The following is a 25,873-nucleotide window of genomic DNA, read 5'->3' as shown; positions in this document are numbered from 1 at the left end:
ATGTCATCGATTATTACTCCTTCATTGTAAAGCATGGGTTTAAACATATAGGGGCATGGTAAGGAGAAGACTGTAGCTGTACTAAAAAATGCTTGCTCCCTTGCAGTAGCTCACCTGTGTGATCAATACATGTAGGCTTTTATTACCCAAGCAAGTAATCCTTCATACATTGGCATGATGCTATGAAAATATGTTATTTGACGTGCTTGTGTTTTAAGCCATTTCCGAATTTTATCTTGGGTAATAAAGGTTATTCACTTGAATTACATTCCCTCTTTCAAGAATTAATGCTATATTTCACTTGCAAATGTTCATGTCTTCACCATCAGTTACTCTGACTCTGGAGAAGTTGGACTCTCCAATGGAATCATTTCATTTTATTGCTTGTTTTCCATACCAATCCTATAGCATCCCCTCTCCTTGACTGTCTGATGTAACTCTTCCTAACTGTATATTCATAAGCGACAAGCACTTGCACTCATAGCAGTGATAGATAGTTATTTACTAAACATCCACCTTACACCAAGGATGAGTCCTCGTAGGAAGTAATTTGTGGATTAGATGTCCACATAGGCTAATTATGGTGTATCCTTATTAGATGAAAGACCATCGAGAGACCAGCTGGCTGTTGGTTGCATGCTTTGCCATTGATTTATGGCTGTGGTGTTTGAAGAGAGTGCTTCAGTCTCACTAACTCTGTGTATGTTATTTGGTCCTGTATGTGCTGTTAGAATCTTTTGGTACTGTCAAACTCTTTTATGATGTGGTGTGATGAAGATGTAACAAGTTGTTCTTGAAGCAAACTGGGGCGGTGTGGTAGCCTAGTGGTTAAAGCGCTGAAGACCCAAGTTCAGTTTCCACATGGGTACAATGTGTGAAGCCCATTTCTGGTGTCCCTTGCCGTGATATTGCTGAAATATTGCTAAAAGCTCACTCACTTGAAGCAAACTGGAATAAGACTTATATGGAGACTGTTGAGTGACACCTCTGATGTTTCTGAAACTGACAACTGAAATCACATCTACAATTTGCTTGTGCTAAGTGCTACAAGAGAGCAACCCCCACCCCCACCCCCACCCCTCCAACCCCCATTTTCTGGTGTCCCCGCTGTGATGTTGCTGGAATATTGCTAAAAGCGGCGTAAAACCAAGCAAAGTCAGTCCACTCACCCCAGATGTTCTTGGAAAAACAGTTGATTGCTCCATCTAACCTTCTTGAAGAAGAGATTGTCCTGGTGATTGGAAAAGGCTTCTTGTTTCAATAACTGCAGCTCTCTGATGCTGCACAAGGACTAGGACATGGTCTGATGGCAACTAGCCAGGCAAAGAAAATCATGAATGTATCTGATTTTGCATTTCCATTCCTTTGTAACCCTGCTAACTGGCAGTTCCTTTCTAACCCTGCTAACTAGGTCATGGACTTCCTGGTTCTCTTGTGATCAGGACCCATGAAGATCCGGGTTAGAATTCATCTTCAGTAACCCTCATAAGAGGCGACTAACGGGATTGGGTGGTCAGGCTCACTGACTTGGTTGACACATGTCATCGGTTCCCAGTTGCACAGATTGATGCTCATGCTGTTTATCTCTGGATTGTATGGTCCAGACTCAATTATTTACAGACAGCTGGAATATTGCTGAGTTCTGTGTAAAACTAAACTCACTCACTCACTCTTGTGATCTCGATAGTGATGTGAACTTACTGGTGTTCTTGTAGTCTTCCTAACAAGGTTGTGGTCCTCTTGTAGTTACTCGAAAGAAAGTCATGTATTTTATTGTTCCCTTGTGACCTTGCTTGGACACTTGTGGCCCTGACTTGCTGGTTTTCTTGTAGTCCTCAGTTTGTGGTCCTCTAATTTCCTTGATAGAAATGGTTCTCTTGTAGTTCAACAAAGAAGGTCATGGATGTTATGGTTCCTTTGTGACTTTGCTGGGACTCTTGTGGCCCTGCTGGTTTTCTTGTTGTCCTCCTAGTTTGTGGTCTCTTGTTGCACTGCTAGAAAGGTCATGGGCCTGATGGTTCTCTTGTAGTCAAGGTCATGGATGTTATGGTTCCCTTCTGAGTCTACTAGCAAGGTCATAGACTTGATGGCTCTCTTTCATTTTAGATTCTTGAAGGATATACTTGGTTTTTGTCTAGTATGGTCAGTTAGTTTTTCTCTTGTACTAATAGGTTTGAACATTATTTATTTTGTTGGTATGGAATTGTTTGTTCACGTCTTTTATGTACAAAATATAGGTGCGGTTGTATCAAGCTTGCACCATGACATGAGACATCAGACCTTTCATTATTGTGTTCATATATATATATATATATATATATATATATGTCATGAGAATCATTCATCAGTGTATTAACTTACAGTAAGTATATTTGGCAGCGGCAGCAAACATGCTTTATATTGATTCTCTACTGATTTCTCCCAAAACTGAACGACCCCCAAGTCAAGTTCAGACTTGGTCCTCAAATTCTTGTACTGCTTGATAAAGCAAATGAGGATCCGGATAGTTGGTCTTGATGACTTGGTTGATGTCTTGTCATAGTACCCAGAAGGTTTTAGATGCTCCTCACATCAACCACTAAGATACCATGATTCAGACTGTTTTGTTTTCTACTGCAACAAAATGTTAGCTTATTGGTGGACTGTAATATTTCCTGCAGCTGAGATGTTCACATGGTTGTAATGTATGCCATATACTTAAATCACCTCCTTGGTCAATATTCTATGCTTCCAATGGCACTCACTGCTGCAAATACAATAACCACATTATACTCTGATAACATTTCTCTACAGTAAATCTGATATATTTTAAGAGAATTGCTTTTCTTGGTCTTGAATTTAAGTAAATATTTGTTTATGATTAGTATGGGTTCACATACAGACATGTTAAAGGAAGGTTAGCTTTAGATATGGTGCAAGATAAAATGTGTCTGTTCCATGCATAGTCTTGATTCCCGCAGTAGACGTTCCTAGATTCAAAATCCGTTCCATATAGGAAGACAGTTACAAATGTAACTGCGTTTTATACCAGTTTCTGGTGCCTAAAGGGTACATTCATAAGTCATATTGCGCCACATTGTGATTTAGAGGTTGTATTGTTACACCACCACCTTGACAATGTATACTGTCATGATTTGATGAAATCACAGGTACATGCGAATGACAGCATGGACAAATGAAGATCCGGGTTTGATTCCCCACATGGGTACTATGTGTGAAGCCCATTTTAGGTGTCCCCCGCCGTGATATTGTTGGAATATTGATAAAAGCAGCATAAAACTTAACTCACCCACTCACTATGAATCTTCAGAATGCACATTATGATTCGCAAAATGAATTTTGATATTCCAAAATGAAACGGGTATTATTAATCTTGCTGAAAAAGAAGGGGCTAATTAAAAAAAATGTTGCTGCTGTTTTCAGGCCTTGGTGAAGCGATTTCACTGAAACAAATTCATTCCTCTGATTCCTTTTTAATTCTTCATGCCAGACCTAAAGATCTATAAATGCACTGTGGCTCACTTGAACAAAATGTTCCATCAGTGATTTACTTCAAGGGATCTTAGAAGTGAAACTTCTTTATGTTGTAAGGTTGTAAACAATCTGTATTGTTACAGTTTTTCTGTTACCTGTTTCTGTCAGTTTTCAGCACCAATAATACCAATACTCTCCTAAAGTTCTTTGAAGTGTCTGTTCAGAGTCGGACCTTCTAAGGTTTTTATCACCTATTTCAGTTTGAATGGCTGGGTCTTTCCTTCTTAGTATTTGTTTGCTGTTTTGATTTTGTTCTGTTATTTCTTTGTTTCACATTTCTGTGCACATATTGTGGAACTCAGTACTGAAAGAGGAGTATCGTTTTGATAACTGCAATGGCTACAGGACAGCCAGCTGTCAGTTGTGTTTTCAACTTTGTGGTGACACTATTATTTCTGATGTGTGCCTGTCCATAAACTGCCTTCCTTCATCATATTCATGATCCGCTTTTCGCCCTAATACAACATTGCTGCTATTAACACTTTCCCAATATTTAGGTCACGCTTGTTGAACATTTCACAGAAATATTATCACATGATTTTTAACAGGGAATTCAGTTCAAAATCATTCAAAAGTGAACAAGTAAACAGTTGTTCTAAAGTTTGACATTATTCAGTCCTGAGATGAATTGCCTGGGATAAGAAAAGTTTTAAATGCTTAAAGAATTCATTGAACTGGGTGTGAAGCCCATTTCTGGTGTCCCCTGCCGTGATATTGCCAGAATATTGCTAAAAGCGGCGTAAAACCAAACTCAGTCAGTCAGTCAGTCAGTCATTGAACTGGCCATGCTTGAAACATTCTAACTATGGAACATTTTCTCAGTTCACCATGAAGATATGTTCCTGAATTACATTTAAACTTGATGGAAATGATATGTTCAACTGCAGAGTGATAGGTGTAAGTGATTAAATTGGATAATTGTTATTACTTATTACAAATTCAAGTATAGAAATGAATACTTTAAACACTTTGTGTTTGCGTCTTTTGTTACCTGACATTCTATGAATTATTTGAAACTTTAGTGTGTATATGTTGTTTGGTCATTATTAACCAGTGAAGTGAAAATCAAAATATCTTTTAATGTAACTGTGAGAAATGCCCATAGAAATAGTTTAACATGTTCCGTGTTCAAATTTGAAAATATATTGCCATTTTATTCTTTTCAAAATCAAGCAAAAAATGATAAGCAGTAATGGAAATAGAAGCAAGCTATTAAATCTTCAAATTACATTTCATTCTGAAAGAGTGTATATTGATAGCATGGAGAATATAACAACTATAATACCATTCCTGTAATTTATTCTAAAACTGTGAGTGATACTCAACGCTAAACAGTAATTGGTACCAGCAATTTTTGTTTAGGACTTAGTGACTTGTTTTTCAGAATGGTTGTCGCCACTTACCCTTCTATTGGCATACAAGAAAGAACAGCTTGCGTCGGGTTCTGGAAGTAAGTTTTCTTTCTCTGCACATACCTCCTTTTCGCAGTTTCATCTCTGGTAGCATCTTCATGTAATACTTGCTTCCTTTGAGTTTCATAGTTTATAGTTATTAATACGTAGTTTAGTATCATAATATTTTGTTTTAATTTGTAGATTTCATTCTTTTCAAATATTTTGGAAACCTTTATACTAGTTCAGAATATTAACCATTGGTTGTTGGGATAGTTTTCAAGCAAAACAATGTTCAAACATGAGTTGATGATGAAGGTTATCACAGACTTTTGTTTATACATGATTCTAGATATGTGTTGGTTTGCATTGTGCTCATGTTGTTTTAAGGTATAGTTCTTCGGAGAAGCATCAAAAAACATTGTTTGTCAGTGGTATTTTAGGGGGCAAGAATGCTTTATTATTAAGCCGTATCTATTGTTATGGGCTGTCTTCTGTTGCAAACGTGCTTGTATGGTAGTCAGGGATTATGGCATTGTTTAAGATTATTCCAAAGGTCTTTAATGGATATATGTAGGGATAACATTTGATCCCAGAATAGAATAATGCACTACTTTGAAAAAAGCTTTGTAGTGAGATTGGTTTGAAAAGGCCTTGAATACTCAAAAGTAATCTATTCCCAATAGAATTACTTAATATAATGTCGTTTTATTGTTTTAGCAGAAAAAGTGGAAATCTGTTAAAAGATTTTTTTTTACAAAAGAACCTTATTATATTGACATTCTTTTATCCAGTGGAATAAGATTGAATCCTTAAAAGATGAATGGAAAATTAGGTCATGTCTGATCCAAAGGCCATTATTAATTTTTGAGTATCATGGAGAGAGGATCAAAAAGGCCTAAAAAGTGTGTCTAATATTTTGTTCAAACCTATTAACATGAGTCCTGAAATAGCCTGTCAAAACAATGTGCAGCAATCTGACAGTGAGGGGAGGCAGTCCTCTGTAGTCTAAAGGGCATGATATTTTGTTTATTTGTTGCTTAGCGCAGCACTCAGCAATATTCCAGCTATATGGTGGCGGTCTGTAAATAATCGAGTCTGGACCAGACAATCCAGTGATCAACAGCTTGAGCATCAGTCTACGCAACTGAGAAACGATGACATGTGTCAACCAAGTCAGTGAGCCTGACCACCCGATCCCGTTAATCGCCTCTTACGGCAAGCATGGGCAACTGAAGACCAATTCTAAGGGCATGATGTGTACTGGACATGAGCTATGAGTTAGTTAACGATCCAAAGCAAATTTGATGAGCCAGGGTTACCATTTTTTTAAAACAAGACAAGACATTTTTAATGGGTTATTTTTTTCAAATGAGTCAACATGAGATATGAGATAACTTCTGTTATCATGGTTATGCATTCTGACAAATATTTTGCTCCTTAGAAGGACAATAATATCTAAGTACTCAAAACAGAATTTCTTTCAATTATCACTATTTACCCACTGTCTGGTGTTAGTTCTAAAATAGCGTTCATTAATGCTGTTTAACCTGTACATTGTGTATCCTGGGCCTAAAAAATGCCCTGCTTACTCAATTTGAGAAGGAAACCATAGCTACCTGTGTCGATCATGAATGGGACCCCCAAAAAAAAGAAAAAAAAAACGGGAACAAGTCAGCTAAATGATCTGCATCTGTGTCAGACTAGACATAGCCATTGTGTTAATACATTGTATTAATGCTTTGTCTCATATGGTGTGATGAATTGGCAAGATGAGAAAATACACCCATATCTCTCTGACTTTGACATTCTGTAACTGGATAAGAAAAAAATAACAGATCATAATATACAGATATATGTATATACATTTTCTAGCCTTTTTGCTGTGTTTATTCTTTCAACACTATCCCTTTTCAGTCTTCTTAGTGTGTGGCTTTGTGTTTGTGGCTTTACATGTCTTGGCTTGTGTCCGGTATAATCCTGTGATGTGACAGACTGTGGATTTATAGTGTGCCAAATATTGCTGTTGTCCTTTACCCTCATTTGCAGCTGTTTTAGTGTGAACAGATACACTTATAGACTATACTTCGCCCCTGAAGGTTCGAGGGTTGAGTGAAATAGAAACACTAAAGTACTGTCGGAAATAGGAAAAAACTGCGCGGGTTTCACATCTATATCCACAATTTATGTAGGTAATATGTGAAAGTGTGAAATATCTGTTAAACTAAGTTCGGCCTAACTAAAGTGTCAGTGGTAGGGAGATAGGAAACGTAAAAAAAAAGGATTTTACTGAGGAGAGATTAGTGCAGACATGAGCAATGTGTATATTTTCTAAGTCCAAGTCGATTTGTTTGGAACAGACCTTGGCTTTATGCAAATTAGTGTGCGATAATATTGTGTTACAGAGGACACTTTTCAAATGCTCATTTTGAAATTAGATTTAGCTTCGTTATAAAGGATAGCTGACGTACAAAATAACATTTTTAACTGTGAAACTCTATAGCGTCTCACTATCACTACAAAAACAAACAGATATGGGGGGTCGTCTCAAAAGCAAAAACAGGTCGGGTGTCGCAGACAATGGTTGGGGTCGGGATGGTTGATAGAGATATAAGCTAAGATAAGATAATCCTTAAGAGGAATAAAACTGGACAAGTAACAATTTACAAATAACATCCAGTCCTGTCGATCTTCGGGTGGCCATGCTACCTATATATTTTTAGACATTTAATACAATGGCTGATTTAAGCCTTTCTATGGGTATCATGCTGTTAGAAAAACACGTTAGATGTTAATCAATAGATGAGACATACTCAACACACAGGAGAATGCATAGAATATATTTGAGATGACCCCTTGTGCATGTGGGCAGCACGTGCATTTCATGGCAGGTGAGTTGACGATCAGTCGTCATACCTGCCTGAACGACCTAATTGTCATCTATAGTCTGATCTGTGGTTTTAAGCAGCTATTCATACTCTTTCTAAGTTTTGTCGGATTTTATATAAGTAAACATGCTTTTCTGGATATCCTATTACGCATCCCACTGAACGCCCAGTTAGGCCGATGTTGGTTATTTCGACATATGCTATTTGCAATTGTGTAAATTTTAGGGATACATAGTAACAGCCCCAAAACAGTTTTTTTCTATTTCCGACATTACTTTAGTATTTGCATGTGTGTATTCCAGTTCCTACTGGGCAGTTAAAATGATAGAATGTCAATAACCGCAGTGTTGAAACCATTACAATATCATCAGCATGAACAACAATTCAAATTATCTAGTCCTGTTCGCATAAATCTATTTCTTGGATGGTCAGCACCCGGCTCTTGGGAGTCACATTGGTAAATGACTTAAATGTCGGATTAAACTTATCAAGATAAATGTGTATATGTTTGTTTGTTTCTTTATTTGTTTGTTGTTTAGCGTCTCACTCAGAAATATTCCAGCTATATGGCTGTGTCTGTAAATAACCGAGTCTGGACCAGTCAATCCAGTGATCAACAGCATGAGCATCAATCTATGCAGTTGGGATATGATGACATGTGTCAACCAAGTCAGCAAGCCTGACCACCCGATCCCGTTAGTCGCCTCTTACGACAAGCATGGGTTGCTGAAGATCAGTTCTTACTCCGATCTTCATGGGTCACATCACATGTGCATATGAATGACTACTAATTGACCCTATATATTCATAATTAAATTAGGCCCCAGCAAAGTATGCTTGTTGTAAGATGTGACAATATTGATCAGTGGTTTGGATGATGAGTCTAAGCCAACAGGGCATTGCTTATGGGCTGTTCAACAAGTAATGGCAACACCATTATCATATCTATATATCAAATATAACCCCTGCACATTTAGCTTCTATGGAAAGACTAAGATGAGTTCTAATCAACTGACTAAATTTTGTGATGTCATATCCAATATGAAAAGTGGTTATGACGTCACAATGTGATGATGTCATAACTGTGATTAAAAAAGATGGAGTTAAGCAAGGAGAACCTTCGCTTCTATGTTTTCATAAGATCACAGTTTTCTGAAGATGCAACCAAAATCCATGTAGATTTGGTTAATGTGTTTTGGGACCAAGCTCCATCATATAGGACAGTTGCTAGGTGGTTGAGTGATTTTGATCATGGGAAGACCTCACTTTATGATGAACACCGCTCAGGACGTCCAAAATCAGTTGTGAATGAGGAGGTAATGACAGTTGTAAAGAAGTGCATTGATGAAGATCCACATTCAACTGCGTGAAATTAGTTCATCATTGGACATATCACTTGGCACCACCCACCCACTCACTCACTCATGACCATTTCAAGTTAAGGAAGATTTGTGCTCGTTGGGTACCTCATGTGCTGACCCCTGAACAGAAGCAACGAAGGTTTCAGTGTGCTCGCTGCATATTAAATATCTTTGAACTATATGGACCAAAGCGGCTCAACGACATTGTCGGGGCGGTGGGGTAGCCTAGGGGTTAAAGCGTTGGCTCGTCACGCCGAAGACCTGGGTTCGATTCCCCACATGGGCACAATGTGTTAAGCCCATTTCTGGTGTCCCCCGCCGTGATATTGCTGGAATATTGCTAAAAGCGGCGTAAAACTAAACTCAGTCAGTCAACGACATTGTCACTGGTGACGAGACTTGGATCTACTTTTATGGTATCCCCAACAAGCGTTCTAACATGATGTGGATGGGTAAGGAAAATCAGTGTACAGTGGTGGCCAAGCCAGGATTTCAGAGCAGGAAGAGACTTTTTGCCCTTTTTTTTCAACTATGAAGGACCAGTACAGTCCGTTTGAGTCAGAAACGGACCGATGAATTGCAAATTTTATCATTGTACAAAATTGCCACAGAAATATAAATAGGACACATGTTTATCATTTACTAATACCCAACAGCTTTCTTATATTTGAAAATTTTCCGGACTCCACCAAACAAGTTCTTTAGGAAACTATCATCATTGAAAACGCAAAAGTTGTTATCTGTCGCGGCGGGGTGAAACCTCAGAAACGGAACAGCCAGTCATGGCAGGGGACATCTCAAAATCTATTCCGGGAGACCTGTCGGTTCCTCGTCTGTCGTAGTGTCATAGTCACGACTTAAAGGGATGACAAGTGGTGCCACAGTTGCCTGTTGTAAGCCATCCCGAGACCAGTAACCTTGAGCTACCTTGTTGACACAGTTTTGCCAAGTTTCAGTTGTGATTTTGTTAAGGGATTCCTTAACCAAAACCTCTACGTCACCTAATCTAAAAGTAGTGTTTGATCTGGCAACATCTCCTTTGACAATACCCAATATCATTTCAATGGGGTTAAGGTCACAGTGATAGGCCGGAAGTCGCAGAATATTGTGACCCTTACTTTTTATGTAACTGTCAACTTTGTTGAAAGGTTAACTTTGTGGGGTTTTATGATCTCATATAGCTGACGCTTCATTGCCTTTGAAGGCCATGCGATCTGACATTTGTCGAGCCATGATATCATATCACCTTTTCCACTGTTCAATGTCGGAGCTTTACTGTCGGGGTCCTGCACGCTGTGGTATGGGGCATTGTCCATTACCATAAAAGACTTCTCTGGTAGAGCTGGTCTGGTAGATTGTTTTTAACCCAATCGAGGAAAACCTAACCCAATCGAGGAAAACCGCACCATTCATCTCGGAATGGTAGTCTCTGTTATCTGTGGACTTTGCCCTGAATACCAAGTCGCAGCCTGGGAGAAAGCCTTTGCTGGAGCAACCAGCATGGAGAATGATTAAAGTACTGTCGGAAATGCTAGAAAAATGCTTTTTAGCCTTAATATCTTTATAAAGGTGATAAATGTACTCTGTTGTCAATATATCAACTCGCCTATTGTCTACCTAATTTTTATTTCAATCAATTTAACATTCCCATGCATTTAAAGGGCAGTTTACAGGAGAGAATTTGGTACCAAAACAGTAACTTAATATTTTTTCAGAGTTCAACAACAGAAATCTGAAATAGTCTTTACATTAATGCTAATAATACAGGTGGTGTAAAAATATGAATTAACGTTTTTCCTAAACAAAAAAATATTCAATATTTATGTTACTTTACTTAATTATCGTTTCTTTATTGAAGAAATATTATTATAAATGTTAACTCTTGATACTTAAGTTTCCGTCATGCATGCACATCTTTATCACAGCGTCCACTATGGCCAACGATTTGGAGTCGATTGTTGCAAAGGTTTATAGTTTTTTCTGCTTAAAAGACAGAGGTAAACCTTTCATTAGTTTAGAAAGGCTTTATTACAGAACTTGTAGAGCTGTTGGCATGTCTTACCAACAAGTTTACAATATTGTAAACAAATCAGACAAGACAGGGACCGCCTCAAATGCAAAACCGGGACGTGAAAACCATCCTTGACAACTTTGACAAGGGAGTGCTTAGACGGGCGGTCTACAAACTTTATGAGAAGAAAAATATACATATTCTAAAGAAGCTACACCAGTGACTTCAAGTAAATCTTTGGCCAATGTTCACAACTAGATTAAACTGACCGAATTACATCCATATGTTTTCAATAAAATATACTGTTGACATGCAAAACATTTATTAAAACGTTGCACATTTCTACAATCAATCGGTAAGATAACACAAGTGATTGGACTCTTTCCAATGTACAGTAATTCTTATGTTTATTTCAAAACAAACACACATACACAAATGATCCCTGACATAACCGATACGTATACTATACGTACACATATTCAACATTTTGCAGAAAACATCTATTGAGATGACCCCTCGCCCGTGCTCAGGTGTCAATTTCACCTGTTGATACCGTGGATGCTGATGACGTAACACAGGCAATTAATGTTTGTATCAAATAACGTCCCACTACCCCTTATTTTTCTTAGTTTTTGGTATATTCATCAGTAAAACACATTTTAGGGTATGTCTCAAAATTTATTCTCTCGGTCTACATTAGGTAGATGTTTCTTGAAGTGATATTTGTTATTTAAGTAACTGTAATACCTCTGAATTTTAAATATAAGTCAAAAAGCATTTTTCTATCATTTCCGACTGTACTTTAGTGTCTCTCCTTTCCCTAGAGGCAGCTTTCTACGTGACCCCTTATCACCCCCTTCGGGTACCCGCTGACTGCTGGCAGTGTGCGAGGCATTGACCCAGGTCTCGTCCAAGTACACTGGCTCGAACCCTTCCTCGCTCTTCTTCTTTATAACCCTGAGAAAATTATTTCTCAAGCGAACGATATCAGGGCGTTCACAGAGTACTGACCTATTCTCCCCCGAAATTTTCTTATAACGATACCCGAAAGAGTGTAAGAGTCGCCAGAATGTGTACTTTGATACTCTGAGGTTGTGTTCTTGCTTCAAATGCTTTTTTAAAACTTTCAGCGACATGTATTTGTTTTCAGAATAGAGCTTGTTGATAGACTGCCTTACAAGGTTCTTTTGAAAGTTGTCCAATGTTTTAATTTGTATGATTTTGACACGACCCCTACCTGCCTCGCATCACCTTCACAATGTTTGTGTTGCAGAACATTTGTCAGTACCCTTGCTGATACTCCTAAGCTTTTGCTGCCCGCCTACGGAATTTATTACTGGCATAAAATGGTTTGACCCTTTCGGCGTCAGCACGGAAAAAATCGTACACTTTAATAATCAACTGTTTCACGTCAGTATTCAGCTTCATTTTTCATCAGGCATGTGTATCCAGTGCATGACGAGATAGTGGCTGTTCCGTTTCTGCCGATTCACCCAGCCGCGACAGATAACAACTTTTGCATTTTCAGTGATGATGGTTTCTTAAAGAACTTGTTTGGTGGAGTCCGGAAAATTTTCAAATATAAGAAAGCTGTTGGGTATTAATAAATGATAAACATGTGTACTATTCATATTTCTGTGGCAATTTTGTACAATGATAAAATTTGCAATTCATCGGTCTGTTTCTGACTCTAACGGACTGTAATTGTTGGTATCCTGCCTGTGAAGAGTACTGTTACTGGCACTTACTACTGCAACACTGTCCTACCCAAGATGGTTGAAGCTATGGAAAAGAAGCAACCTGAGGCGGGAACAAGTCGTGTCCTGCTCCGCCATGACAATGTGAGGCCCCACAAGACAAAGGCTGTTACGGAGTATATAGACAGCCAAGGAATGACCCTTGTGCCTCATCCTCCTTATAGTCCCGACCTAGCACCGTGTGACTTCTGGCTCTTCCCAATATTGAAAGAACGACTGACTGGCAGGAAATTTTCACGGATACAAGACCTTTCAAAAGCCGTGATTTCAGAACTCAGAGACATACCAAAAGACGATTACCGTAATGCCTTTAATAAGTGGCTTGACCACCTCAAATTATGCATAGAGAGAGGAGGGGAGTACTTTGAAGGAATGTGAAAATCTCAACTTTGTATGTTAATGCAGTATGTTTTACACTCTTGTTGCCATTACTTATTGAACAGCCCATGTATTGCATGGATGGCAATTTTCTGCAGATTTTATTTCAAATTGATCAATTCTGTGAATCATGTAAATCGTCTTAATCCCCATTCGATGACACAATATTAAGTTTTCAGCTGAAAATAGATTTTCCTGTTGCCATCCCTGATATTGTCATGCTTCATGGTTTGTCTGGCCTAGTCCCAATTATTTACAGACTGCCATTACATAGCTGAAATATTTCTGTGTACAGCAAACCACAAGTTAACCTATAAGACATAGGTAAATTACGGTTGTTGGAACGTTGTTAGGGCCATTATTCCATGATCAAGCTTTAAGGACTGACATTTAGCGGTTGGTTGTGTGTTGCATCTGTCTAAAGATATTCACTTTGGCGGTCAAGCAGTGTCAAATCACGGAGAATATAATCAAATTGTAAAGTTCGTTATATCTATATATCAGTAGTAATCATCTTTGTGAACGAGTCAGGTGATGTAAAATAGCTATGTGGAACCTCATAAACAGGGTGAACAGAAGTTGTAGCATGTAGAATTGAAAAAAAATGACAATGCCATTTCACATGGTTCAAATCTGAGATGGAACTCAACCCCCAAAATATGGGAATCTGTACTTTACAGAGAAGTGTAATCCCAGATATAACATATGCTACCACATATTCATTTTCATATTTTTATATGAACAACTATATTTACTTTTGTATTCTTGATCAAGTCAATTGAGTTTAGCTGTGCATATCTTCATTTAAATACCTCAGTCAGTAGGCTTAGGTTATTTTATCATTGATTGATTGATTTGTCTTTTAATTGTAAGTTTTTTAGCAAAGAAGCTGACTTTGTAAAAGTTTCCTTCATTTTCTGAAACTTCAGGTGAAGTTAATGTTATTGCCTGTCACAGATACCACATGTTTTACATTGTGAATAATCATGTTTTACCCATCTGCTAAGCATCTTTTCCTTTTATCCCTACTTAACCACCTTGACAGACCACTGAATATCTTGAAAGAAATCTTACATTGTATGGGATATACAGTGAAATTGAGCCAGACCATGTTAATTCTGAAACCATAATTTCTGGGTGACTTTTTCTGGGCAGAACTGCTGGTACATATGTGGAAGAATATTTCTTTGTATCTCCCATTTGTCCAGAAATGTGTTAAAACAGTGAAACCTGTCTAAACCAGTACCCCATGGGACCAAGATAAAATGCCGGTTTAGACAGGGTGCCGGATTAGACAGTGACGATCATTTTCCAACATGGCTGCCATTTACAACTATTTGATTCACCGCTCAATCATTACTTCCTGTTTACCTAGTGTGCCGAGAGCAGTGTATTGGATTATGGGTCCTTGATTGGACTGCTCATACCAATGCTGGCTTAGAGCGTTTGATTCACCGCACAATCACTACTTCCTGATTATTTAGCGTGCCAAGATGATTAATTAGTGGATTATGGGTCCTTGATTGGACTGCTCATACCCATGCTGGTTTAGACAACGTTAATTACAGTTAAATTTGCTTATTGGGAGAGGAAAGTCGTGCTGGAATACGGAATAGACAGGTGCCAGATTAGACAATGTTTTAATCATCATAATATCCTTGTAAAATGGTGGGACCAAAATTTTATGCCAGTTTTGATAGTGTGCGGATTAGACAAGTGCCGGTGTTGGCAGGTTTCACTGTACAGTCAAGTCCTGTTGTGTCAAACCTGAAAGGACCTGCGTCCTGATGACTTAATTAAGAACACACTGGAAGCAAGCTTTCACTTCAATACAACTGTCTGTTCGACATTTCAAATTTCAACTATATAGTGACTGCACATAAATTTTGAAACAGAAATTCTGCCCGTGAAGATCCAGGTTAGAACTGATCTTCAGTAACCCATGCTTGCTGTAAGAGGTGACTAACAGGATCGGGTGGTCAGGCTCACTGACTTGGTTAACACGTGTCATCGCATACCAGTTGCGTAGATCGATGTTCATGCTGGATTGTCTGGTCCAAACTCGATTATTTACAGACCACCACCAAATAGCTGGAATATTGCTGAGTGCGAAGTAAAACTGAACTCACTCAGAAATTCTGACATCCTGATAAATAGGGTTGCAGTGTATCACTCCTAATCTTATGATTACAGTAGTTACACTGAGTTTCATAACATGAAGTTTAAAGGGATGAAAAGCTTTTAGATTTATGGAAATAACTAATTTCAGACCCTAATTTGGAGCGGTAAGGTATCCTAGTGGTTAATGCAGTCACTTGTCACGCCGAAGACCCGGGTTCGATTCCCCACATGGGTACAATGTGTGAAGCCCATTTCTGGTGTCCCCAGCTGTGATATTGCTATAATATTGCTAAAAGCAGCATAAAACTAACTCGCTCACTGAAATCCTCCTTTATACTGTTACACATGTACAACTAAATGCCTTAATTTGATGTTGGTATGTCTGATGAATATTTCTAAACCTTGAAATGTGCTATCCTTGATATCTGAACACTGAAGCAAGGTTAATGTAGGTCCATCTGATGCCTAAGATTTCAGGATACCAATTGGAGTGGACATGGTGACATCAGTTGGTCGCCCTGACTGGGATGATCAGCAGTACCTGGGGGAGATGGTTGATGATGTGGTTTGTGTTGCAGGTGTTGTTCCGGCTGAACCTGCTAGTTGTGGTGTTGTGTTTTGTGATGAACAGGCCCTACCAGTTTTACTACTTTGTGCCTCTCGTTTCCTACTGGTTCATCGTCATCTACGTGTCCATGGCGATATGGCCCCACATTACACAGGCATCAGCTGAAGGTAAGTCTTTCTGTCTTATCAGCATTCTTGTCTTAATGTTTGTTCAGGCACAGGATTGCCTAATAGCCTAATATCTCATTAACACTACATGCTTGTTCTAGGGGATTTCTATGGTTGTTTCATGGTTGTCTCCCCTTACTTCTTGTATCTTAATGCCAGACTCAAATTACCTGAACAAGAAAGGCTTAAGACATGTTTGTTCTACTTTACATATTCTGAAGTCACAGTATCAATTTTGCTGTCATAATTTTTGAAGGTTCACAGAAAGAATATTCATTGACATTCTATACCGCCAATCTAGCGTGTGTACAAAGCACTTGATGAAGGTGTTATGTTTGTTGCAGGGAATGTGCTGCAGTACTTGTTTATGGTTATCAAGATGGTTCTGCTGATTACAATCATCACTCTCTTCTACCTGTCTGAGGTCAGTATGTCTGTGACAACACTTGCTCACATCACCAGCATCACTTTCTGGTTTACTGAGTGGCATATTTAAAACAATGACGGAAGGTAAAATTAAAATGAATGCTTTCTTATCATGCTTTTTGTTTCTGGAGCATAAGTTGGAGACTGTTTGATATACACTCATGATATTTGCATATGCATCAGACATTTGGTACATGCCAAACTGGTACATTTTTTTATTTTTTGGGGGGGGTGGGGGGCAGTAGGTTGGATTAAACTAATGCTGTGTTGAATAATGTTTTTTTTAATGATTGCAATTACGAAAAGTGAACATAGCACAGGGTTATAGTATTAGGCTCTGCCCGTACGTACGTACAAATTGGAATATTTTAAGAACTGTTGACTAGATTCTTTTCACATTTGGTACCTAGGTTCATCACAGTATAAGAAAGGTTGCAGTCAGGTTTGGTGACCTTGACCTTCATTTCAAGGTCACAAGGGACTTTAACATTTTACCCTTGTCAGTGAGATATCTAAAGAACTGTTCACTGGAATTTCTTCATATTCAACACCAAGCCTTATCTAGGGCGCAGGCCCCACTCGATTTTGGTGACCTTCACTTAATTTTCAAGGTCACAGCGACAATTTGAAGATTTCATCATGTTAACATGCATGTTGAGCTTGTCAGCAAGATATCTCAAGAACTGTTCACTGCAATTTCTTCATATTCAACACCAAGCTTTATCTAAGGAAGGCACAGGGCCCAGTCGATTTTGGTGACCTTCACTCAATTTTCAAGGTCATGGCAACACTTTGAAGATGTCATCATGTGAAGCTTCATGTTAAGATTGTCAGCAAGATACCTCAAGACGGTTCACTGGATTTTCTTCATAGACTTTCAAGACTTCCCTTGAATGTTTTTCAATAAGCAATTTCTTTATTACTAATTTTGCATATTTCATACACTAAGACATTCATGTCAAGGTCATGTTCAAGTCAGTCTTGAAAATATGTGTGTGTGTGAATAACTGAAGAGCAAGATATCAAATGAGGTTGACTGATCTTGTTTTTGTTGACATTGAACTTTTTCTTAAACTACGACCTTCACTTTCATTACTTTTTTAGTTTGATTTGATCATTTGTGGTGGGGGATTGTCACCTTTATGACAGTGCTTGTTATCTTGTACAGACCAGACCAGTCCAGTCACATATGGAGGAGATAAGAGTGTTTTATGTTTGTTGTAATTTTTGTCAAGGGGCGGTGGGGTAGCCTACTGTTAGATTGTTCGCTCATCACACCGAAGACCTGGGTTCAATTCCCCACATGAGTACAATGTGTCCCCCCACTGTGATATTACTGGAATATTGCTAAAAGCGGCGTAAAACCATAATCACTCACTCAACACTTTTGACAGATACATGGAATGAATATGTTATGAATATATTCGAAACTTTGTTGGCTCTGATTTCATTTTGTTACTAATTGTCCCCCGCCGCAACGCGGAACGGGGAACTATGTATTCAGTAGCAATCGTACGTACGTCCCGAATTCCTGTTAACGCGATATCTCATGAACTGTTGTACCCAATGTCTTCAAATTTGGTGACAGCCTACATTCAGGGATTACACAGACACCAGTCAATTTGCGTGACCGTGACCTTTATTTTCAAGGTCACCAAGACACTTTGATCACTTTTCAAACTCTTGTTAACGTGAAATCTCATGAACTGTTGTACCCAATGTCTTCCAATTTGGGGACAGCATACATCGGGGATTACCCAGACACCAGTCGATTTGGGTGACCGTGACCTTTATTTTCAAGGTCACCACGACACTTTGATCACTTTTCAAACTCTTGTTAAAGCGAAATCTCATGAACTGTTGTTTCCAATATCTTCAAATTTGGTGACAGCCTACATTGGTTGATTACGCAGACACCAGTTTATATTGGGTCACCATGACCTTATCTCCAAGGTCACCACAACACTTTGACCACTTTTCAACCTCTTGTTAGTGCAAAATCTCATGAACTGTTGCACCCAGTACCTTCAACTTGGTGACAGCCTACATTGGCGGATTATGCAGACACCAGTTGATTTGAATGACCTTGACCTTATCTTCAAGGTCACCACGACACTTTTCAAACTTATATAAACGCAATATCTCATAAAACATTGCACCCAATGTCTTCAATTATATCGACTGCCTACATTGGGTGATTCTGCAGACACCAGTCATTTCAGGCATCTTGTATGCGACCAAAAAATAAAAAGTAGTAAATATGTTATAAATATTCCATTCTTTAGTGGTGACATTGCCATATCAGTGTCAAACTGTTTTGATGAGCTACTATTTTACAGTAGGTATTGTATTATTTAGAGACTACCTCACATGTAATATTGATTCTTTTTCAGGTATTTTTTGAAAAAGTATTTTTAACCAGGCCTTTCAAGGCCCTGTTTGTGACATCTGATGATTCACTGCACGAGTGGCGATTCCGGTGGCAGTTAGATAGATATGTGAGTATTAACATTACAATGCTGTTCGTTTTCGTGGTTACACTACAGAATACCGGATATCTTCTGCCATCTTTGAAAGCATGAAAGTTTACTTAGGGTTAGGGTATGGTTTAGGGTAAGGTTTAGGGTTAGTGGGACGTGACACTAAACAATATGGCTGGTTGGGAGCCGGTATTCTGTAGGTGTACCGTTTTCATTTGGGGAGTATTATTTTGTTTTAAAAAACTGCTTTTTATTGTGTCAGGGGATGATGTAAGATGTGAAATATTACAGATCCAGTACCATTTATTTCCCCATTTCCATGATTCAAATGTATCTTTTTCGTGTGTGGGGGGTTGTGGATTGAGCTTTGGATTTGATATATGTATTTTCGTAAAATCTCAAATCTTTTTCTTTTGTTTTCAGAGTGTAGTTTATGGAATGCTGTTTGCGTTTGGGTATCAAGTTCTTCTGAGGTACAAGATCATCAATGATAGCCACGAGGAAAATCTCTTCTCTAAGCCAATATCCTGGTTGCTGGGCGTGCTGGGATTGATAGGCATTGGGGTAGGTGCTGCTTAGCTTACTGTCTGTGTGAGGATAGCACAGTAGACTGTGCACAGACTTGTCATGCAGTTCAATTCAATCTATGCTGAATAATGGGATTGGGTGGTCTACTGAACTGATTCCCCTTCAGCCTACCCACCTATGAACATCCAGGATAGAATAAGTCTTCAGTAACCCTTGCTTGTAAGAAGTGACAAACAGGATCTGGTGGTCAGGCTCGCTGTCTTGGTTGACACATGTCTTTGTGTCCTAAATGTGCAGATTGATGCTCATTAGGGGTGTCACGATAAACCAATGTCACGATACGATACGTATCACGAATTTAAGGTCACGATACGATATGTATCGCGATAAATAATTATCGCGCCTATTCATAGCATTACCTTACCGGCAACGTACACAGCTCGCTGATTGGTCCATCAAAATAGTCTAGCCAATCACAAAAGCTGTTAGTTTCCAACCTATTTTTTAAGTAAAGCTAGCTACATCTATTTATCGGAGCGGGCTGGTATAATTTTACTATCAAGACTTTGACGGAAATGGATATAGCAAAAAATTTGAATCGATAAAGTTTTAAAATAGGAATCGATACACGCAAGCATGTATCACGTATTGTATCGTCAGTAAAAATGTATCGATGCATCGATACATTCGCATATCGCGACACCCCTAATGCTCATTCTGTGGATCTCTGGATTGTCCGGTCCAGACTCGATTGTTTACAGACCGCTGTGATATAGCTTGATTATTGTTGAGTGCAGCATTAAACAAGAAACAAACAAACAAACATATTTCTGATGCAGATGTTTGTGGGGCAGTCATGAAATGGCTTGGACTTGGCTGCTTCTGTTTATGAATGAAACACCAAAATATTTCTAGTTACACCAGAGCCTATCCAGTAATTTTTGTTGTTAACTAATATTGGCGTATGTTTATTTATTTGTAATTACACATGGTATTTAGGCCAGACTAATTTTATTTCTTGTTTTATGGATCCACCGGTTGTATTTTTTCAAGAATAAGAAGAAAAAAAATATAAATTAATTTTCCCCGCTCAAAAAATAAGATCCTAGTATTTGCATTGGCCTGTGGTACAGGTGGATGTAACATTTGAATGTTATGTTGTTAATTTCAGAGTTACGCTGCCTTCACCTTCCTCTGTGGCAATAAACAGCAGTGTAATGATGTACACTCTTACATAACCTTCCTTCCTGTAAGTATAGCTGTTTAGTAATTGTTTAGAATGTTCCAAATGTTCTCATGTAATTTGTTGTGGATTGGCTAAAAATGGACAAAAAGTCAACTGACTGTAAAGGTATTTGAGAGATTTGGACTTGCTTTTTTCATTACTTTTGATCCATGTGGATGGATCACAGTATCTAGTTTCATAGCTTAAAGGGACGACTAAGTGTGGACAGGTGGGGAGGCTGATGGAGGGGCGGTTAAAGTGTTTGCTTGTCATGCCGAAGACCCGGATTCAATTCACCTCATGTGTACAATGTCTGAAGGCCATTTCTGGTGTCTACATACCTGTGAAGACCCGGTCAGAATTGCTCTTCAGCAGCCCATGCCCGTCTTAAGCATGGGAACAGGTAGTCAGGCGTGGTTGACATGTCATCATATCCCAGTTGCATAGATCGATGCTCATGCTGTTGATCACTTGATTTTCTAGTCCAGCCTCGATTGTTTACAGACCACGCGAATATTGCTGAGTGTGGCATAAAACAACAAACCAACCAACCAACCAAAAACCAATCTGTTGTCTACCACCGTGATATTGCCTGAATGTTTCTAAAAACGGTGTAAAACCTCACTTACTCACTTACTCACTTACTCTAGGCTGATGGTGGGGTCTTGATTATGACATCATCCTTCCGGTTACTCGTTCAAGCTCAGCCCGGTTACCCTCATCATTGATTGCACTCTAGTGATGCCAACTGTTATTACACATGGGCTGGACAAGTCATTTATCACCCAATGTCTCGTTGTTTCAGATTATTTCCTACATAGTTTTACGGAATGTGCCAGGGTGGCTGAGAACGAGGTACAGCTCTTTCTTTGCTTGGTTTGGCAAGATTTCACTTGAGGTGAGTCTCTAGTTGTACTTATAGGAAATTAATCATGGAAGCCAAGTGTTCCTTGTTATTTTAAAACATTTGAAATAGGATCCCCGAATTTTGAATGGTGGTCAGAATTAGTCTTTGCTAGGTGGGGGACTCAAGGCATGAACTGGGCCCCAGAAACCCATGTTCATGTGGGATGAAGCTTAAAGGATCATACGATCGGACTTCGGGATTTTGTCTGATTTTACCCTTACAGTGGGAATTGTAAGGCATAATATCAATCACTGGATAGTCAGGTTTAGACTAGATTATGGCTTGGAATGTTGTAGTGTATCAAACAAACAAAAAACAAATTGATTTCAAATCAACAAGTGTAATTGAGCATTTTGACTGCAAACTTATCACCCATGCTTGTATTCTGCAGCTGTTCATCTCCCAGTATCACATCTGGTTGGCGGCTGACACCCACGGCGTGCTTGTGCTCATCCCAAGCTACCCTGTCCTCAACGTCATCCTCACCTCCTTCATTTTCATCTGCATCAGTCATGAGATATCCAAGATCACCGCCAACCTGGCCAAATACGCCGTGCCGAACGACTGGAAGTCCCTGCTGAGGAACGTCATCTGTTTCTTTGCCATCTTGGTTCCGATCTGTATTACAAATGGAGTGATAGCATTATAATGGTTGTGTTTAGCATGTTTTGTTGGTTGTGTGTGATTTTTATCAGGGTACTGACAAATCGTGGGTTCCATATTTATTTTTTATCTGCAGTATGTTCTTTTAAGTCTCACATTTAATTTTGATTGGTTGGAGATTTATTCATTTTCACTTTTAAAACACTACTGAAAATGAGCACTGTCAGTATTGAGGGATATATCTGTAATGGTTAGAAAAGACATTCCTGTTGTTGGTCAGTGCACAGGTTCCTTGACACATCTACCCTAGGTTCAGTTTTAACATTTCTATTTTTAGCTCAACCTAAAATCACATGATGTGCTGGATTTACATGATCTATGAAGCTGAAACTATGCAAACATGACTCGCAATGGTGTCGCTTAAACTCAGATCCCTTTCCAAACGTGGACGACAGCAGCCATGTTGAAAATTTCCACTACTCACCTTACTTTATAAACTTTGACCTGCCAAATTTCTTAACATTGGGAAAAATGATTTACTGAGTAATCGCCATAGATATCTTTCAGAATGTCTGTTGTGGTGGTGGCAATATTGACAACTGGGGTACACCATTGGTGGGAAGAAACTGTGAAACATCAGCTTCTTAAGATTGATGCATGCTATTTCTGTTTCCAATGCCTCAAACAAATTACATATGATCGTCTCTGCCACCATGTTGTGGAGAACTAGGTTTCTTTAATCAGTGAAGGCTACATGGCAGCCATATTGAATTCTCAATTTTGAATCCCCATATTCACACATAATTTCAGCTGAATCCTTCAGACTGTGTCACAGGGGTTGATATTGCTTATTCTTTTGTTGTGTGTCGTTTAATAACACACTTGGTAATATTCCAGCTGTATGAGGGCAGTGTGACAATAACAGGTTCTGGACCAAACAAACCAAAGATTGACATGGTGAGCAGCATGATGATACAAATAAAGTCAGTAAGCCTGAACACCTGATCAATATTGTCGCATTTAACAAGCATTGGTTGTTGGTAGTGTTGAGCAAAATACAAGGCTCACGATACAGTACATAGATTTACAGCTTATAGTGGAGTAAAAATGTCAATAATAACGGAAACTGTCCAAGAACCAGTTTATGCCAAATCTGTACAGTGCTTATCTGGTTTTTTTAATCTGTATTTCCCCAACAGTATCAAGTCTTTGCTATCTGAAATTTGAAAACAAATGATTCATTGTTGTGATTCACCTGCTAAAAGGGAGACAATATGTACTGTAAGTACTGTATCAGACACAAATCGTATCCTGGCCTCACAGACTGTTTACACTTTGGTGTTAGGGACATATTTCACCTGGAATCCATATGGTTTGGGTGAGGTGATCTAAAAGTCGAATTACATTTAAAGAAATATATGGCAGATCCCACTGCACAATAGCCCCATAATGAAGTTTATTGAGTTACAGATACATGGCCCAATTTAAATGCTAGCAAATATTGGCTACTATCGTATCTCCCATAATCCAAAATAGACTTAAGATAGTCATAGCGCAGATATCACTTTGAGCAATCAGGTACAGAAATATGAATGTAACTCATTTACGATGCTATACAAACAATACATTTGTATGGCACTTCTCCATTCTGTATATGATGCTAATAGTTCCATCAATGGTTGGCGGATGAAATGTATCTTGAGTGAATTTCTGCTGCCAAGTTTGAAGGAAAGATTATTCCATTAATTGGTTTCTGCATGAGAGAATGAACACTGTCCGTAAATACTAACAGAAGAAAAAGTAGACATGATTTTGAGCCATCAGTGACTCTTTCACTTGTTTATTTATGATTCATGTCAGCTATAGCACTAATATTTATTATATTATTTTTTGTACGTGCAAATCATGATCAAATGACAGTTAACGAACAAATATAATGTCCTCATTGTTTTGTTATTGATGTTCATCAGTATTCAACAGCAATTTACGACCAAGAGCCCCCCTCCCCTGTTAAGAAGTGCTGCAATTAATGAAGGGGGAAAAAACCCACCAACAATTCCATTTCTCACATGAGTTCAGATTAATGTGAAGAAAGCAGTGGTTTGAAACAGTGTTTCGACACCCCACTGAAATAGTGTAATCTCTCAATGCTTTCCAGAGGGTTAAAGGGGGGGGTGTGAGATACACAGGAGGTACAGTTGTGAGATTCAATCAAAACCACATATTGTTTCTTTGTATTGTGACATTTATTAGCACAGCAGCTCTGGAGATGTTGTAGACACCTGGTGTTCTGATTTGTCTTGATGTATCATATTGTATATCATGTATTTACATCTCATATATTATCTTGTATATATTATCTTGTATCATATGTATATATGGCATGAGTGGAGCTGCGAGGTTTTCCTGGTAGAAGTGATGGGAATGTGCAAGTGATAGCATAATATTTGTTATGTTGGCCAGTGTTTTGCTACATTAAAAAGATAATGCCTGAATTGAACTGAGGTAGAAGAGCATTATTCACTGTGCTTTGTATTTGCTCAATCTTCAGGATAGGTGTGAATGAGAAATCATGTATGTTACTTATACATACAGCAGTGGAAAGAATATATCAGTAGGTCACTTACAGTGTATAACCTGTGTGCAAAGAAAACATCCACATGAGCATGAATTAGGCACTAAATACTTACTTGTTCATGAATGAAGATAAGAGATGACCTGTGGGATTCACTGTTGGAAACATGACAAAACAAAAGTGAGCGAGTTAAGGTTTTCGCTGCACTCAGCAATATTCCAGCTATATAGCGGCGGTCTGTAAATAATCGAGTATGGACCAGACATTCCAGTGATCAACAGCATGAGCATTGATCTATACAATTGGGATACAATGACGTGTCAACCAAGTCAGCGAGCCTGACAACACCCGATCCTGTTAGTCGCCTCTTACGACAAGCATGGGTTATTGAAGATCAATTCTAACCCTGATCTTCTCGAGTTGACAAAACAAAAGCATGACGATCAATACTGATTTAAAGGCATTTTTGTGAAGAAGTCTAAACAATGTTCATTTCATCAACACAGAAAAGTATGGGGTCCTGTCAGCCTAGTCATAACCACACTTGTCTTGGTGCTGCAGAGGTCTGATTTCTTGTGAAGTACCTTGGTCTGTTTCTTCAAGCTTTGATCTTGATTTTGAATAACAAGGGTCTTAATTAATGCTCGTGTGTGTGTGTGTATATATATAATGTTTTAAGGATGCATGTTCCTTGTTTATTGCCTCCACCAGGAATGGACATCGTTTTCCTAATCTTCACTTTGAGCAACAAGCATTGTCTCACCATCTTTGGAAAGGGTAGGAACACAAAATGTTTATACCATTCAAGAAATACACATGCCAAACTGTGCTTGCTTCTATTATATATATTGAACATAATGCCAAAAGTTGGTTCCATTGCTTCTGTTGGCAACAGCACAAGCCAAGTTTTGTTAATGATTGTATAGGCTACTGAAAGTAAACATGTTATGTAA

General features: G+C 38.6%; 1 protein-coding gene and 1 long non-coding RNA gene across 4 annotated transcripts in view; one reads left to right on the top strand and one right to left on the bottom strand.

Annotated features, from left to right (window-relative positions):
- LOC124256315 overlaps positions 1-23,430 on the bottom strand; it is a 26,929-nt gene extending 3,499 nt beyond the window's left edge. The window contains exons 1-2 of the long non-coding RNA XR_006892873.1: positions 23,419-23,430; positions 22,329-22,333 (exon numbers count right to left, since the gene is read on the bottom strand). This is a non-coding gene — a long non-coding RNA (uncharacterized LOC124256315). The remainder of the gene's footprint in view (positions 1-22,328; positions 22,334-23,418) is intronic.
- Positions 1-25,873, top strand: part of LOC124256312 (N-acetylneuraminate 9-O-acetyltransferase-like) — a 60,591-nt gene extending 34,718 nt beyond the window's left edge. For 2 of the 3 annotated variants that reach the window (XM_046690289.1, XM_046690288.1), the window contains 8 exons: positions 4,919-4,984; positions 16,020-16,176; positions 16,521-16,600; positions 18,996-19,100; positions 19,506-19,646; positions 20,782-20,859; positions 21,641-21,733; positions 22,134-25,873. In XM_046690289.1, coding sequence (XP_046546245.1) covers positions 4,919-4,984; positions 16,020-16,176; positions 16,521-16,600; positions 18,996-19,100; positions 19,506-19,646; positions 20,782-20,859; positions 21,641-21,733; positions 22,134-22,391 — 978 coding nt within the window. In that variant the 3' untranslated portion in view covers positions 22,392-25,873. The remainder of the gene's footprint in view (positions 1-4,918; positions 4,985-16,019; positions 16,177-16,520; positions 16,601-18,995; positions 19,101-19,505; positions 19,647-20,781; positions 20,860-21,640; positions 21,734-22,133) is intronic. The other variant, XM_046690290.1, reaches the window with a different exon arrangement.

Source organism: Haliotis rubra, unplaced genomic scaffold (genome assembly GCF_003918875.1).
Source record: "Haliotis rubra isolate DU_JTF1 unplaced genomic scaffold, ASM391887v1 Scf624, whole genome shotgun sequence".
NCBI lineage: Eukaryota > Metazoa > Mollusca > Gastropoda > Lepetellida > Haliotidae > Haliotis > Haliotis rubra.
The sequence above is the reverse complement of the archived record's forward strand: the minus strand, read 5'-3'. Positions and strand labels throughout refer to the sequence as shown.